Source organism: Mya arenaria, chromosome 10, assembly GCF_026914265.1.
Source record: "Mya arenaria isolate MELC-2E11 chromosome 10, ASM2691426v1".
Lineage (NCBI taxonomy): Eukaryota > Metazoa > Mollusca > Bivalvia > Myida > Myidae > Mya > Mya arenaria.
In genome coordinates this window covers 67,707,692-67,722,763 of record NC_069131.1, presented here as the reverse complement: position 1 = coordinate 67,722,763, position 15,072 = coordinate 67,707,692, and the positions used below count along the sequence as shown (strand labels likewise).

General features: G+C 35.5%; 1 protein-coding gene across 1 annotated transcript; it reads left to right on the top strand.

The window, feature by feature from the left end:
* The first annotated feature begins 422 nt into the window (after positions 1 to 422).
* LOC128206655 (uncharacterized) lies at positions 423 to 14,726 on the top strand. Its single transcript, XM_052909258.1, has 5 exons — positions 423 to 1,550; positions 9,772 to 9,904; positions 11,041 to 11,217; positions 11,640 to 11,813; positions 12,067 to 14,726. Exons 1-5 carry the CDS (start codon positions 1,410 to 1,412, stop codon positions 13,140 to 13,142), a joined length of 1,701 nt encoding a protein of 566 aa, XP_052765218.1. The 5' UTR covers positions 423 to 1,409; the 3' UTR covers positions 13,143 to 14,726.
* Positions 14,727 to 15,072: the final 346 nt, after the last annotated feature.

Here is a 15,072-nt window from a genome sequence, read left to right as displayed (position 1 = left end):
ATACATTTAATGTCACAAAGACATAACACGAGAGACATTTGATTAATGCCACAAAAACATACTTCGCATAAATCAAACTTGATGTAAGTAATTATACAACTTATGCATTCATCCTACCTTATATAGAAGGCAGGTGGGAAAAAATGCAATTGCATGGATTGAAGTTTTCATTTATTGGTCGAAATGACAATGCAATATTAATAAAACAATGTGAATAGTATAGTGAAAGCGAAAACCATGTGTCAAATAATCAAATAATCAAATATAAGCACAAGGTAATGACACAAAGAACACTAAACAATGGTCATAAACATACAAATACCACAGACAGATCACATGCGTCAAAACTGCTTTATCTATATAAGATTGAATTACCGCCTTGGGATCAGTGAAACACACGTTCATTTGAAAACAAGTTAACTTCTGGGAGGTGTGTGTTTGTGAGTGTGGGGGGCTTAACCAAGTTCATATGCGAATAACACTTGTGGAAAAATACAACACAATATAATTAAGTATACTCCCATCGGAGTGAAAGTCAATGTAAGCTAGTTATTGGGTGAGTTATATACATGTTTTAACCCAAAATGGTTCATGCGTTTTAAAAACCTTATCTCACAAGACGTAACGAAACTCCGATTAGATTTAAATGCAATCTGTACTGTAAGACACTAATTAGAATTATATTAAATATTAATAGAAGGAAAAATGTGTAAGACAAAAGAAGGTTTTTTATGGGTTATTTCGAGAAATTGAGCTTAGCTATCATTGAGTAAACTACTGTGTGTAACTTGAAGGCCGGACATTTTGTAAACAGTTGCTGCGCTGTAAAACATTTAACCCATTATTGCAACTAACGGAGCAAAGCTTTAAATAAACCGTGTGTATCAGACGATGCATTTAACGGGGTAACACCCAACTATTTGCACTTTGCGCAAAAACAAGTAGAACTATTTTTGACTAACATCTATCAAATATTTAAAAAAAAACATTTCAACACACGTTTCTGTGGCGATTTCAAGACTATGCGATGTACATATTTTGTATTTTGATAGGACATGCAAAGTGTTTATGCAGCTTTCAATAGAAAAGGAAGAAAATGGACAATAAAGTAAATGCATGCATATATGTCGAAATTATTCATGACAGTTTAAGAGTTTTCCATGGAGTTTACATTGTATGTGTTCACTGTCTGGATTCCAAATCCTTCCAGTGATAGATATTTCGAAGATGTAAAACAGTGTTTGGCACAGATGTTATATGATGTCTGGCCATTTGAAGGGCATGTAAACGAAGACCCTCTTTAGTTTGAACTTTTAACGATATCGAATACTTGCCTATAGATAATTAATTCACACTACGATATTCAAAGGAGTTTTAAGATACCTGGCTCACCTCATCTCAACTCAACCATGGATGATTATATTGTTGAGAAGAAGGAATACTCCCCAAAGGATTTTTACGAGAAGTTCAGCAAAAAGTTGCCGATAATTGTTATGATTACACAAGGCTACTGCGGGGAAATACAGGGAGATACGTTTGACAGGGGAATGGTAGGTCAACCATACATATACAACTGCTATCAAGTGAGAGCAAACGTTAATTACACAGTGGTGTAAAATAATGTTCATATTAGGGACTCTTTGTAATATTATTTTGTGGTTTTGCTAGACCATTTCACGCTCAACTGACACCAGCTCAATGTTTAGGTTATATTGTACAGGGAATAGTTAAAATGCTCTTTCAAAGGGCAATCAAAGTTTTTATATTCATGTATGTCTCGACCACATTTGATTTAAAAACATTTTATAGAGCTACATAACAAATGGAAAATAAAGAAGATAAATAATTACCCATAACGAGTTGATCTAAGCTTATTGATCATTTGTTGGCAAGAGATATGGAAATCGATTAACAGTTAAATCTAGTTATTTCAATTTTACATTATTGATATTTTTTGGTATTAAGATATCTACTTACATTAGAAAGGCTTTACAAATCATGTTTTAAATGTGTTCGTGTATCTGCTTTCAGTAAAAAAGATTCAAGAACTTTCTGTAGATATAAAACTCTAATGTATACGTCCAGTTGTTAAGAAAAGACGTTTCTGGTGCTATGAGTGTTCATTGTATTAACGTCAAGTTCTATTATAGAAACTTTTTACGTTGGAAGCACAAGGTAGTGTCATATTACCACAGCGAGTATATCATCTCTACCTTTTAGAAAATCATGGGACATTACATCTAATGTCCCTCCTATTTATAAATGTTAATCTGTCGGGTGTTTTTCCATACAGTGTCGACTTACGTCTAGCTGTTAATAGTTTATCTTCACGCATGCCCATTCAGTAATTTGTTTGATTACCCACCACTTACATTCTGATTTTTGCAATTCAGGACGTTTGTTCTGGATAGACTTTTTCGCATTACTATAGCTCGGAAATGACCTTAAACCATTTTGGGATACGCAAATGGAAATTTAATTAATATGTACTCGTACACTTCTCTATAAGCGGATATTTTCGAATAATTTCTACAATATCTTTGGAATCTCTGTATTAGGAATTGGATACTGCTCCTCGCTTACAACCAGCAGCAAAGCCCACTCGCTGTTTTTCAACTTGTCAAGAATCTATTATTTTCATCCGCTCAAACTCGCGTTATATTGTGTCTTTGATGAAAAATGGCTTAAAACCTTTAATATGTAGATTCCGTGAACTATCATTATTCCATAGGTGCTCAAACTCCTGTCACATACACATTTCATTCATCCGAAAAGCGCTGGTCATTTTCTTTTGGCCACTTACAGCGAACGCTTTTACTTCTGGCTTTCATATTCCACCGGAACTTCGCATTTCCCAAGCAACTCCATTCTCTTCTCAGAAAATGACTTCAATATTGCATTTGCATTTTCAATTGATACCTCAGAATCTCTTTGGTATCTCATAGAATAAGCGGCACAATGATTTTCCTTGTGGACAGACCTAAATATGAAGACAGATATATATACCAATTAAGTCGCTCACATTTGAATATGTTCCCTTTCCGAGGTAACGTCTTTGCCGTTCGTTAATCGACATACACCGTTTGGCCAAATGCCCTATGTATTTATAGCACCACGACTCTTTAGCCAGCATTTTTCATGATCATGATCATCGCTCAACGGACAAAAACGTTTCGATTGACTGTTAGCCTGTTTGCTGCCTTTCTGTTCTGTTGTTTCCCCTTTGTGCAAAACTGTAACTTCAGATGCAACGACGACCAACCCTCCTTATGGCTGGAGATAGGCCGTGTTATCTTCAGGCATTTCCATAGCTGTTTCAATACGGCAGCCTTGTCAAATGTCATATGGTCTTCTGACAGACACTAAGCAGTGCCTGAACTCAAAATGCGTTGCCAATTGCTTAAGCACCACTACATTTTTCGAAAAAACCAACGCCTTGGCCATGTTGTGGTCCATGAACGTCTTAACTATACATGTTAAACATTTATCATAGGTCTTAATGTATTGCATAGCAAACAACCAGCTAAAATAAAGGCTTTCATTGGCTTTGGAACACTAAATAGTTCAAATAAACTAAAACTATTGAGCAATATTCATATTGTGATTGAATAACATAATGGGTATATATAAAAGTTCTCGGTGAAACAAATATTCAAACTTCACTTTTTGTTACTGCAAAATGAAATTAACCAGCAGCAATTGTTTAAATTAATGAAGGATTGACTACCTTTAAACTTTAATATGATAGTAAACAGGAACAACTTTGTGATAACTGGCGCATTTTCGTCCCTAATTTGCACAGGATATAGAGCTGTCCGTCATTGGTCCGTCTTCTTTTCAACATTTTCTTTTCAGACATATTGTGGCTTCACATAAATATTATATTTAGATCAACTAATTTAAACATATATTTGGTAACGTTTGATACTTCAACACATTTCTCTGTACTGTTTCTACAGTGGACTTAACGCGCTGTGCCGGACGCTTAAGCTTAAAGAAACTTACTTTATTATAGTTTTAACAATTAATAACAGGATATGGTATCACAAGTAAAGGAAGTGTCGTTTGCATTTACATTTTTGATAGATTATGCAATTGGCTGAATTTTAATGAAGTCTAGCCTGTTTATTACATCCTAAAAGAGTAAATATTTTAAAATATACAAAGCTATGAAAGTGAATATAATTATCTAAGTCTGGAGACCTCGCCCGTGTTGATAATTTCAATAGCGCTTTTAGATATATTGATTATATTCAAAGTTTCGATAATCCGGTATTTACAAATAATATTAAATCGATATACCTTTCACAATAGCAACTTATTAAATCTAACACATCCAATCTGAAAGCATTATATTTAGATCAATAACTCGAAGTAAGGGAAGATATATTGAATATCAATCTTTATGATAAACGTGATGATTTTAATTTTAAAATGATTAATTACCTTTCTTTAGATGGAGATGTTCCTAGTTCACCATTATATGGTGTTTTTATTGCACAGTTGAGGAGATTCGCAAGAATATGTACAGATGTCAAACATTTCTGCTATCGCGGTAAACTTACGACGAAAAAAACGGGTTTCAGATAGTATAAATTAAAGAGAACTTTCTCAACATTTGTTTATGGTCATTAAAATATTATATCAAAGTACAATAGTAGTCTTAAATCGCTGACTGATTAGGGGTGCTCATCCCAATTTTTATGGTGATGTCTAAAGAAAATTCGTAAAAATAAAATGTTTCCAGCATGTAGTTGGGCATATAGACTCAATGAATTGCTAGGACTTTATTCAAACCGTGGATATAAAAACAATTCTTTGAAAATTACTTGCCTTCTAGTTTTTGAAGTTGAATTCCTGAAACAAAATATAAGGTTGCATATTGCATCCTTACATAACTAAACTTTCAGTCCTTTGATTTTATAAATTTTGCAGATTCATGTTATCTTTAAAATCGTCTTAGGCTGGCTCGGAATGTTCCGGCATGTGAGGTCTCTTGTTTGTGATTTTGTTTTGGTTTTGTGTTCTATGTCTTTGTCGTTTACCCTTTGCCATTAAATGGGGTTTACCTTTGGCTACTGAGCTTGTTTCTGTAGTTTTCCACATAAGTACTATTATTATTATTAATATGTATTATTCTTATTCTTTTTCTTATTATTTGATTTGATATAAGTATTAGTATTAGTATTAGAATTGTACCCAACCAACACGTATAAGAGAGAACATACACATAGTTCCAACAAGCACATATTAGAGAGAACATACACATGGATCAGACTAGCACATATTAGAGAGACCATTCCCATGGATCCAACCAGAATATATAAGGGAGACACTAATCATGGATCCAACCAGCACATATTAAAAAGACCATACACATAGATCTGACCAGTCCATATAAGAGAGACCATACACATGGATATATAAGAGAGGCACTACACATGGATCAAACCAGCACATATAAGAGAGACACTACACATGGATCCGACCAGCACATATAAGAGAGACACGACACATGGATCCGACCAGTACATATATGATTGACACTACACATGGATCCAACCAGTACATATTAGAAGGACCATACACATGGATCCGACCAGTACGTATTAGAGAGACCATACACATGGATATATAAGAGATACACTACACATGGATCAAACCAGCACATATAAGAGAGACACGACACATGGATCCGACCAGTACATATAAGAGAGACACTACACATGGATCCGACCAGTACATATTAGAGAGACCATACACATGGATCCGACCAGTACATATTAGAGAGACCATACACATGGATTAACATGGATCCAACCAGAATATATAAGAGAGACACTACACATGGATCAAACCAGCTGATATAAGAGGTCATACTCATGAATCCGACCAGTACATATTAGAGAGACCATACCCATGGACCAAACCAACACATATTATAGGGAACTTACACATGGATCAAAGCAACATTTAGTAGAGAGACCATACACATGGATCCAACCAGTACATAGAAGAGAGAACATACACATGGATCCAACCATTACATATTAAAGAGAACATACACATAGATCCAACCAGTACATATTAGAGAGACCATACACATGGATCCAACCAGCACATATTAGAGAGAACATACACATGAATCCAACCAGCACATATAAGAGAGAACATACACATGGATCCAACCAGTACATATTAGAGTGACCATACACATGGATCAGACTAGTACATATTAGAGAGACCATACACATGGATCCAACCAGCACATATTAGAGAGAACATACACATGGACCCAACCAGCACATGTAGGAGAGACCATACGCATGGATCCAACCAGCACATATTAGATATGATATACACATCAATCCAACTAGCATATATCAAAGATACCATACGCATGGATCCAACCAGCACAAATTAGAGAGAACATACAAATGAATCCAACCATCGCATTTTAGCGAGACCAATCACATGTATCCATCCATTACGTATAGGAGACACAATACAAATTGACCCAAATATTAGAGAGGCCATGCACATCGATCCAACCATCACATATTAGAGATACCAATAATATGGAACAAATTATCACATATTAGAGAGATCGTACAAATGGATCGAATCAGCATATATAAGAGAGAACAGACACATTGATCAAACCAGCACATATAAAAGGGACCATAATTATACATGATTTTAAACAGCACAACACTTGTAATTTATTATAATCAACAATACCAAAGAATATACTTAAAAATGGAATGATACGCTTTTAAATGAATACAACCCTTATTAACAGCGTAGTGTTTGGGATAATATTTTGTCAATTGGCCGAGTTACATCTACTGATTCATCTGATCATAACTTGAAATAGCTAGCTGATATTAAACCAAAATAATTGTATGGCAGACTTGAAAAGTATTGCTGTCTATTAAGACTAAATGGAATTTCAGTCAGTCGTCTGCTTATTTCGTCTTTGTCATGTCGTCTGACTCATGCCCTCACATGAGCACTTATGAAAGGATATTTAAGTATCTTTTGTATTGGGAAATAACCCATATCACACGGCAACTAAGGTAAAGCCGAAAACAGCGATATTATACGAGATATTAACATCGTTAAAGCAGTTTAACGTCTGACTTAACACACAGTAATATATTCGTATTTGAAACAGGATGTAAACAAATCTTTGATACAGCCGATACTGAAAATATAAGGTTTACATTTGTGTAACCGTTCGCTTTGCTCATTTTATACGAAGAGTAAATCCATACATATTTTTAATAAGCACGGATCAATGATGAATATGCTTTTCGGTATCATTTTCAAAACATACTGTAGTGGTCTCTGATATGCTCTGCATGTTCTGATTAGCTCCGCCTACCAACTAGTAGTCAGCGAATAACATTCATGCATTATATACATATATTTCAAGAATCATAGTTAGTTGTTGTTAAACTGTTGTACAGATTTAACTTATTATACATTTCCTGTTTCAGGTCTGACATACCCCTTTACGTACACAAGGGTCTGTTACCTTATGTTCTGATAATACTTAACGCAGAACATTGCACATACCATAGGTGGTAGTATCGGTAAAGGGGTTCATACGACATACTCAAATTAATACTTTTGAATTGTTAAAATCTATTATCAGATCAAACATCTTTCACAATACCTAGCAGATACTGCCGCCAATATGATTCATCATACATTAACGTACGTGAAAGCCCATACATGTGTCACACGCGTTACCAAACCAGCAATCCCATATCGGATATATATCGGATAAATATCGTACACGATATCGATCCGATATCGCTTTGCCCATCGGATACGAAACTGGCCGATATCTTGTCGGACCGATATCGAGCTGTCTGTCATTGATCCGTCATCGTTTGACATTTTTTTCAGACAACTTATGGCTTACCATAAATGATATATTTATATCAACTAATGTAAACATATACTTGGCAACGTTTGATACTTCAACAGATTTCTCTGCACTATTTCTACAGTGGACTTAACGCGCTGTGCCAGACGCTTAAGCTAAAGGACATTTAGTTTATTATAGTTTTGACCATTAATAAGAACACATTAATACAAAAGCAACTTATAAAAAAAGCAACCCAGTGCCATTAAACCGGGTTTATGTTTAAACTTTTTGCTACTGAGCTTGTTTCTGTAGCTTTTCGCATAAATATTTATATACAAATTTGATATTTGTTGTCATTCAATACTTTATTTTATCCTGTTCGAGATTTTAAAATGGAAGTTTCGAACAAATAGACGTATATCAAGAGAATTAAAATCAAGGGAAGTAACAAATATGTTCAAGAAGGAAGGTTCTTTAATGTTTTTGACTGCACATGAGTGAAACATGGTTATGACACAGAAGAACAAACAATCTTAGTCTAAGCGAGTTGACCAGATACAACATGAGCTTAAAAAAGCGCCAATTATTGTAAAATAAGCCTTCCTATTTCAAAGAAACAAAATGCGGTGATATGTGGGTGTTCGTTAAGCCAAATTTAGAGAGCGGACGTCGATGTAAATATTAATTAGTCATAGCCCTTTTTTAACCTGACCGAGATCTTCTGTCCATACCGAGTTAAGCTTGTTTCTATAATTAAAGGGTATTGACTCTCTAGTGACCTGAACGATATGGCCTGTAACAAACTTGTCTACTATATTATGCCCATTTAAATTCTGACCTTGTTCGATGATGATTTATTAATGGACTCTTAAGTTATTGGTTGGACATGGCCGCTTTTAGGTAATGTATATAATTGAATGGAAAATAATTCTTGATTGAATCAAGAAATATGACTTGTTTAACAAACTTGTCCTAGATTTTATGCCCATACGCATGTTCCCAAAATTTGATTATGGTCTGACAAATTGTTAAAAAATTATTGGTTAAACATGACCGCTTTTAGGCAATTTCTAAAATTAAATGGACAAAAAGTCTTGAGTGAATCAAGAAATATGACTGGTTTGACAAACTTGTCCTAGATGTTATGCCTATACACATGTTTTCGACATTTGATGATGCTTTTACAAAGGTTTCTAAAGTGATTGATCAGACAACATACTATAAGCTGCCCGCCATAAATACGCCGTAGGTAAAACTGTTTTAAGTCCCGTTGTATGAAAGAGCACATAAACACTGTTTTAAATGTTTGATTTTTCTTTCTGAGACTATTTTTATCATTTGAAATAATGTCATGATACTTACGTTATATTCCTTAAGTAACTGATGATGAAATATGAACTAAGAGGTAGAAACATGCTAACATTGGCGATACACACATAGAATCTTGAATACTGGAGATTGTTCTAATAGCTGCATGTGCGACTGTGCCAATGTGGTTGCACTGGATCTATGTTGGGTCAGACCTGAAATCAAATTAACTTACTAACAAATTAGTGCTTTTCTAATTAAATATAGCATATATCATTGTTAAGAGTAGATTGTTTCTTCACAAAAGCAGGTTTTTGATTATACTATTCTAAACACATGATAAGTGGCTTTTGCCATCACTTTGTAAGTACGCGTGGCGGGTTTCACCTTTCCCCTTCGAAACTCAGCCGACAAAAATCATCCACTAAACATTAAGCGACCGAAAGGCATTAACATGTAGTATTTGTCAAACCACATTTCAAAGTAAGATACTATCACAAACTTGCATATGTGTTGGAAGCGGGCACTCACTTAGACGAATGTTTTCCGTATAAATTACGACAACATTCATAATTACTTTTCAGGTGATTCGATTTCAGACCATATCTAGGCAACCGAGGGTCATTGCTCAATTTAGATTGGGTAGGAATATAATGCACGTGAGCATTCCACAGAAATTTGAGCAACCGGTTTGTGTCAAAGGCACTGGCAAAAAAGGTATCGTTGGTTAATAATAACTGTATTTATATGAACATGTCATATACATGGATCTAAAAAGGGGTACTACTCGAAGACTAAATTGTTTTGTTTTGTAACTGCCCATCACGCCATCCACATCAATCTGTGCAATTAGAGAAATAGTATCATATTCGGTAATCTAATTAAAGAAAAATTCATACTCGTAGCCTATATTGTGTTCTTTTGTAAAATTTCAAAAATCTATTCAAATCCATATTTTGGTAAACATATGTCTTGGGCATATGCTGTGTGTTAAATTCCTACTTCCAAGTGGAGTTGGTATATGGTTGAATAGGGGAATGGTGAATGGGAGGGTTGTTAAATAAATATGTGGATGGATGAATTGAAAGATGAATGGATGGATGAATGAGAGTGGATGAATGGATGGGTGGGAGTATGACTGAATGGATTGATCAATAAAGTGAGAGATGGGTTAATGGGTAATAGGCAGGATGGATTAATGGGTTGTTGAAAGAATGGATTGGTAGATGGGTGAACGGATGTATGGGTGAACGAATGTATGGATGGATAAATGGATGGTTGAATGGGTGTGTGAATGGTTGGATTTTGGTTGGGTGAGTGGTTTGATGGATGGATAGATGGATGGTTGGTTGGTCGGTTGGATGGATGGATGGATGAGCGGATGGGTGTATGGATAAATAGATGGTTAAGTGGATGTGTGAATGGTTGGATTTGGGTTGGGTGAGTGGTTGGATGGATGGATAGATGTATGCTTGGTTGGTTGGATGGATGGATGGATGGATGGATGGATGGATGGATGAACGAGTGGATGGGTGGATGAATGGGTCGGTGGATGGATGAATGGATGGTGGATGGATGGATTTGAATGGGTGGGTGAATGAAGGAATTAGTGGATGAATGGATTGGTGGATAAATGGAGGCGTCGATGAATAGATGGGTGTAATAATGGTTGGTTGGGTTTATGAAAAGGTGGATGAATCGATGAATGGGTGAATGGGTGATGTAATTATGAATGTATTGGTAGATGAAAGATTTGGAAGGCTCCTTGTGGCCATCTTGGTCTTTTCTTTGGACTAAAATCATTGTACAAACCCTGCGACGAGCATGAGTTTTTAATTTACATTAACTTTCAGTTATAAAGGAAAGGACGATCGCTGATATTCTCCAAGAGCAAACTCTACCATGCGTGGTTGAGTTTCAGAAAAAGAAAAGCATAACAGTTGGAAACCGGATAATAAATACAGACAACATTCCTGAAATTGACCTTACAGGCACATTTGATGAGATTTACCTACTTGGAAACAACATAGGTTCGGGAAATTTAGCACAATGATATGTATATAATATATAAGTTTTACATGATTAAACACGTTGTAGTCACGGTTATAGAAGTCACCTTAGAAATATATCACAACAATGATTAATAGATGGCAAAGTATAATTATGGACACGTTAAACCCAGATGGCGCGTACACGGTTTTGGTTGGGAATTATTAGACACATATTTTTTTTATAGAGATGGAGTAATTGTTTTAAGACAAAGACGCGTATTTATGAACAGAGTTGAACATAAAGTTATCGGGAGAATGATGGCTGCGTAAAACAATGCAGTTAATTAGCAGTGCACAACAGATACTAAATGATATGCAAAATGAATATAATAATTTGATAAATAATGGGAAACAACAGTGAAGCTATAATTTCTTACTATTTATTTTGTCCCACTCAACAGATTCAGACACCCTAGAGACCGTGGTGATTCATGTGCCACTATATCTCACACAGCTTCGCCTTGCCGTTGTGACGGGACACAAGAATAAATCTGAAGACGAATGGCATGCCTTTCTCAAGGACCTTGACTATCATTGCGACTTTTTTTCCTATGATACATGTTACGGGAATCCAGGTATTTTATATGACAAGTATTATTGTCAATGCACTTTTCAATTAAACCATAATTTGCAAACATTATATTTTGTACTTCAAACTTCCAACATTTCAGTCTTGCTAAAAAAATTATCCTCAGATTCCCTGTGTAATACATGTATAGAAAAAACAAACAAAATAATATAAATACAATCATTATTGCATGAAATTAAAATAGCACAAGGAAAAGTATATATTAGAGACAAACTAATTTAGAAACGTTTTTTTTGTAGAAATGGCACACTATAAAGAACAATTCTCAGCAAAGGATGGGGCTGTGTATTCTTACGTTGAACCATGTTCGTACATCAATTTCTGGTCACTTGTTCACAAACCGTACGCAAACGTAAATTCTGCAAAAAAAGAAGATGAAATTATTTGCGTGGGTGAATCATTTGATGGCATGGATGGTTATGAACCTATAGAGATTATTACAAAGCCAAACACAAGTAAGTTAAAGACACTAAGTTCACAGCAGATTAAGCAGCCAAAACCATTTATGCCGCTACCTGCCGAAGAGCCCGATATTGATATTTATGAGAACAGCGAGAATCTATTAGATCAAGTCAAAGAAAACAAACATGGCGATGTAGAGCCGAACAGAGATGGCAGTTGCGACCTTGAGCAGAACATACTACTTGCAAAAGCACGACTGAAACCAGTGAAAGCGAAGCCAGAGAGCAACACCACAGCACAAGAAAAATACAATATGTTTACAGGAGCTGAGCTTAAAAAGAAAACTCAAGCAGCTAGGCCGAAGAATCCACCAGCACCTGGAAGTAAACCAAAAATTTCCATCAAGCCTAAAGGGTGGCTGAAAAGTTCAGATCCTCCAGAAAACCTCGGAAAAACAAATTCTCCTAAGTCGGACTTGAAAAGTAGAAAATTGGCACAAAACGTTCAGCAACCGAAATTGTTCAGTCCAGATAACACGGCGGTTCCGAGTAATGAACGTCCTTCAGCAATGGTGGCTCCGATCACTGTTGACAAGAAAGCAAGCGAACACAAATTTCAGATACCGGAAGCTCAGTACATTGTAGCAAGAGTTCCCGAAAAGGATACCCAAATCGGCCTGCCGGTCGTTAAAATTCCAGAAGATGTATGTAATTTAACAGTGCCTGAAGTTACTGGCTACTTAAAAAGATTGAATCTAAGTAGTTATGCAGAACAATTCTTAGATAATGATGTAGATGGAGTTCTGCTTACAGGGTTGACAAAGAATGACCTGATGAGTGACTTTGGAATGAAGGGAGTTGAGGCACAGAAGATAATAAACTTTTGCAAAGAAGCTCACTTGCCCAAAAAATAAATGCCTGTTTGTCGCCGTGCTGCTTGTTTAAGATGTATATAAAACCTTTCATATATACTGTTAATACTGCACATTCTTGTCAATGTGAAGGTTCAAGTAGATGATATTTACTATAAATATCAATGTTTAGGCCTTATCTGTCGGAGCAGAACTTTTTGGTAATGTCTTAATAGTGTCTGCTGATTTGTCAAACAAAGGGTTTGGTGAAGAGGGAACCAGGCTTTTTCACAGTAAGATCAGAACACGAATATAACCAAATGGGGAACAACAACGCCAATATTATGTTAAAGATTTACGACTGCGTTTAAACATTTGGAATATACAGTCGAACCCCGTTGGCTGGAACTCACAGGGACCGTCGAAAATACCTCGAGCCTCGAAAAATTCGAGACAAGCGGGAATTCTTACATACAGTATAAAAACGTCATTTACATGCAGTTCGAGCCATCGAGGAATTCGAGCCAAGTTAATTCGAGCAGTCGGGGTTGAACTATATTGTTAACACTTTAAATGTATGTTCATATTAAACATATTGATTACAGTGAATAATATGAACATTTGAGATACTTACACTGCAGATGTTGTTGCTTTTAAATATATTGTTAATAATTACATAAATATGTAAAAATGTATCTTTTTATCTATCTATCAATTTAAATATGTTGCTGAACCTGCAATGTTTGGACATTAAATATGGATTGCTAAAAATGCATTTGTCTATACATTTACTTTTGTAATGAATGTGCCGTTCTATGTTGCAAAGTTAATAGTATGAACTATTAATAACAATAATTGCTGGCTTACATATTTGTATGTATGTAAGTAAATCGTGTATCGTTGTTTATATTCCAATGTTTAAATTTAGCTGGATTGTATCTTCTGTGTGTATCATTGGAGTTTCTATGGCATCGTTCAATAAGGCTAAGCAGAATTAATAACATGAATTTTACAAACCGAGGACCTAGTTTTAACGCGTTAGTGTTTAAGTGGCTTTACAGGCAAGATATAACTGCAAGGAGTAAATAAGTTGCCATGCACACGGAAGTATCCAAATAACCCCATCGTCACCATTGTACTGAAAAATGACACTTTGTGATGAAGTGCCCTATTTGGTTCACCGTGCTTTATCCTAAACTTTGATCCTTTACTAGTGTTTCAACATATCACTGTAATATCAATTTCAGTTAATTGGCAGCATCAGCAAATACAAGTGGCCCTTTGAAGTCATATGAAATGACTTGTACATAAAACACGATACATCTCGTAAGAAACCGCTGATAGGAGAATACAATGTATTTCCATCTGTTGCCCCATTTTACACTGTGTTGTTTCCCTGGTGATTCTATAATATGACATGCTTCGGACATTCAAGAAATGGATAATCTTTCAAACGATTCCAGTACAAATCCGGCTGAAACGATATATGCGAATAAGGACTATACAATTAATGTATATTCATCCTTTGATCTGTAGAGCTATTACATATTGCCCGAGTGTTAATAGTTAATGTTTTGTTGTGAGTATTTGATACTTACCATGTGTATCTTGTATGTTTTATATTCAAACTAATAAACAGGAAAATAGTTTTGATTTTGACCCCCCCCCCCTGCGAAATAAATTAATAATAAGACGGAATCCGAAGGAACAAGCCCAGTAGACATAAAACAAAATAAGCTCGCAAAATGTTTCACCTCATGAATACGAAAAGTAAATATTACGCCATTTGAGAAATATAACTTTGCTGTTCTTATTCGGTGAAAGAAAAATTAATCTTTCAGAAACAAACAATTATTTTCTAAATTGTTATGGAAATTTAAACCGTATTTGTCGATTTCGTTCCTTCTGCTTAAGCAGGGTTTCAATCATCAGCGAAGACGCCGGACAAAGCGCCTACGAGCGAGTGCACGGGGCGGAAATGCCTCTCGCGACC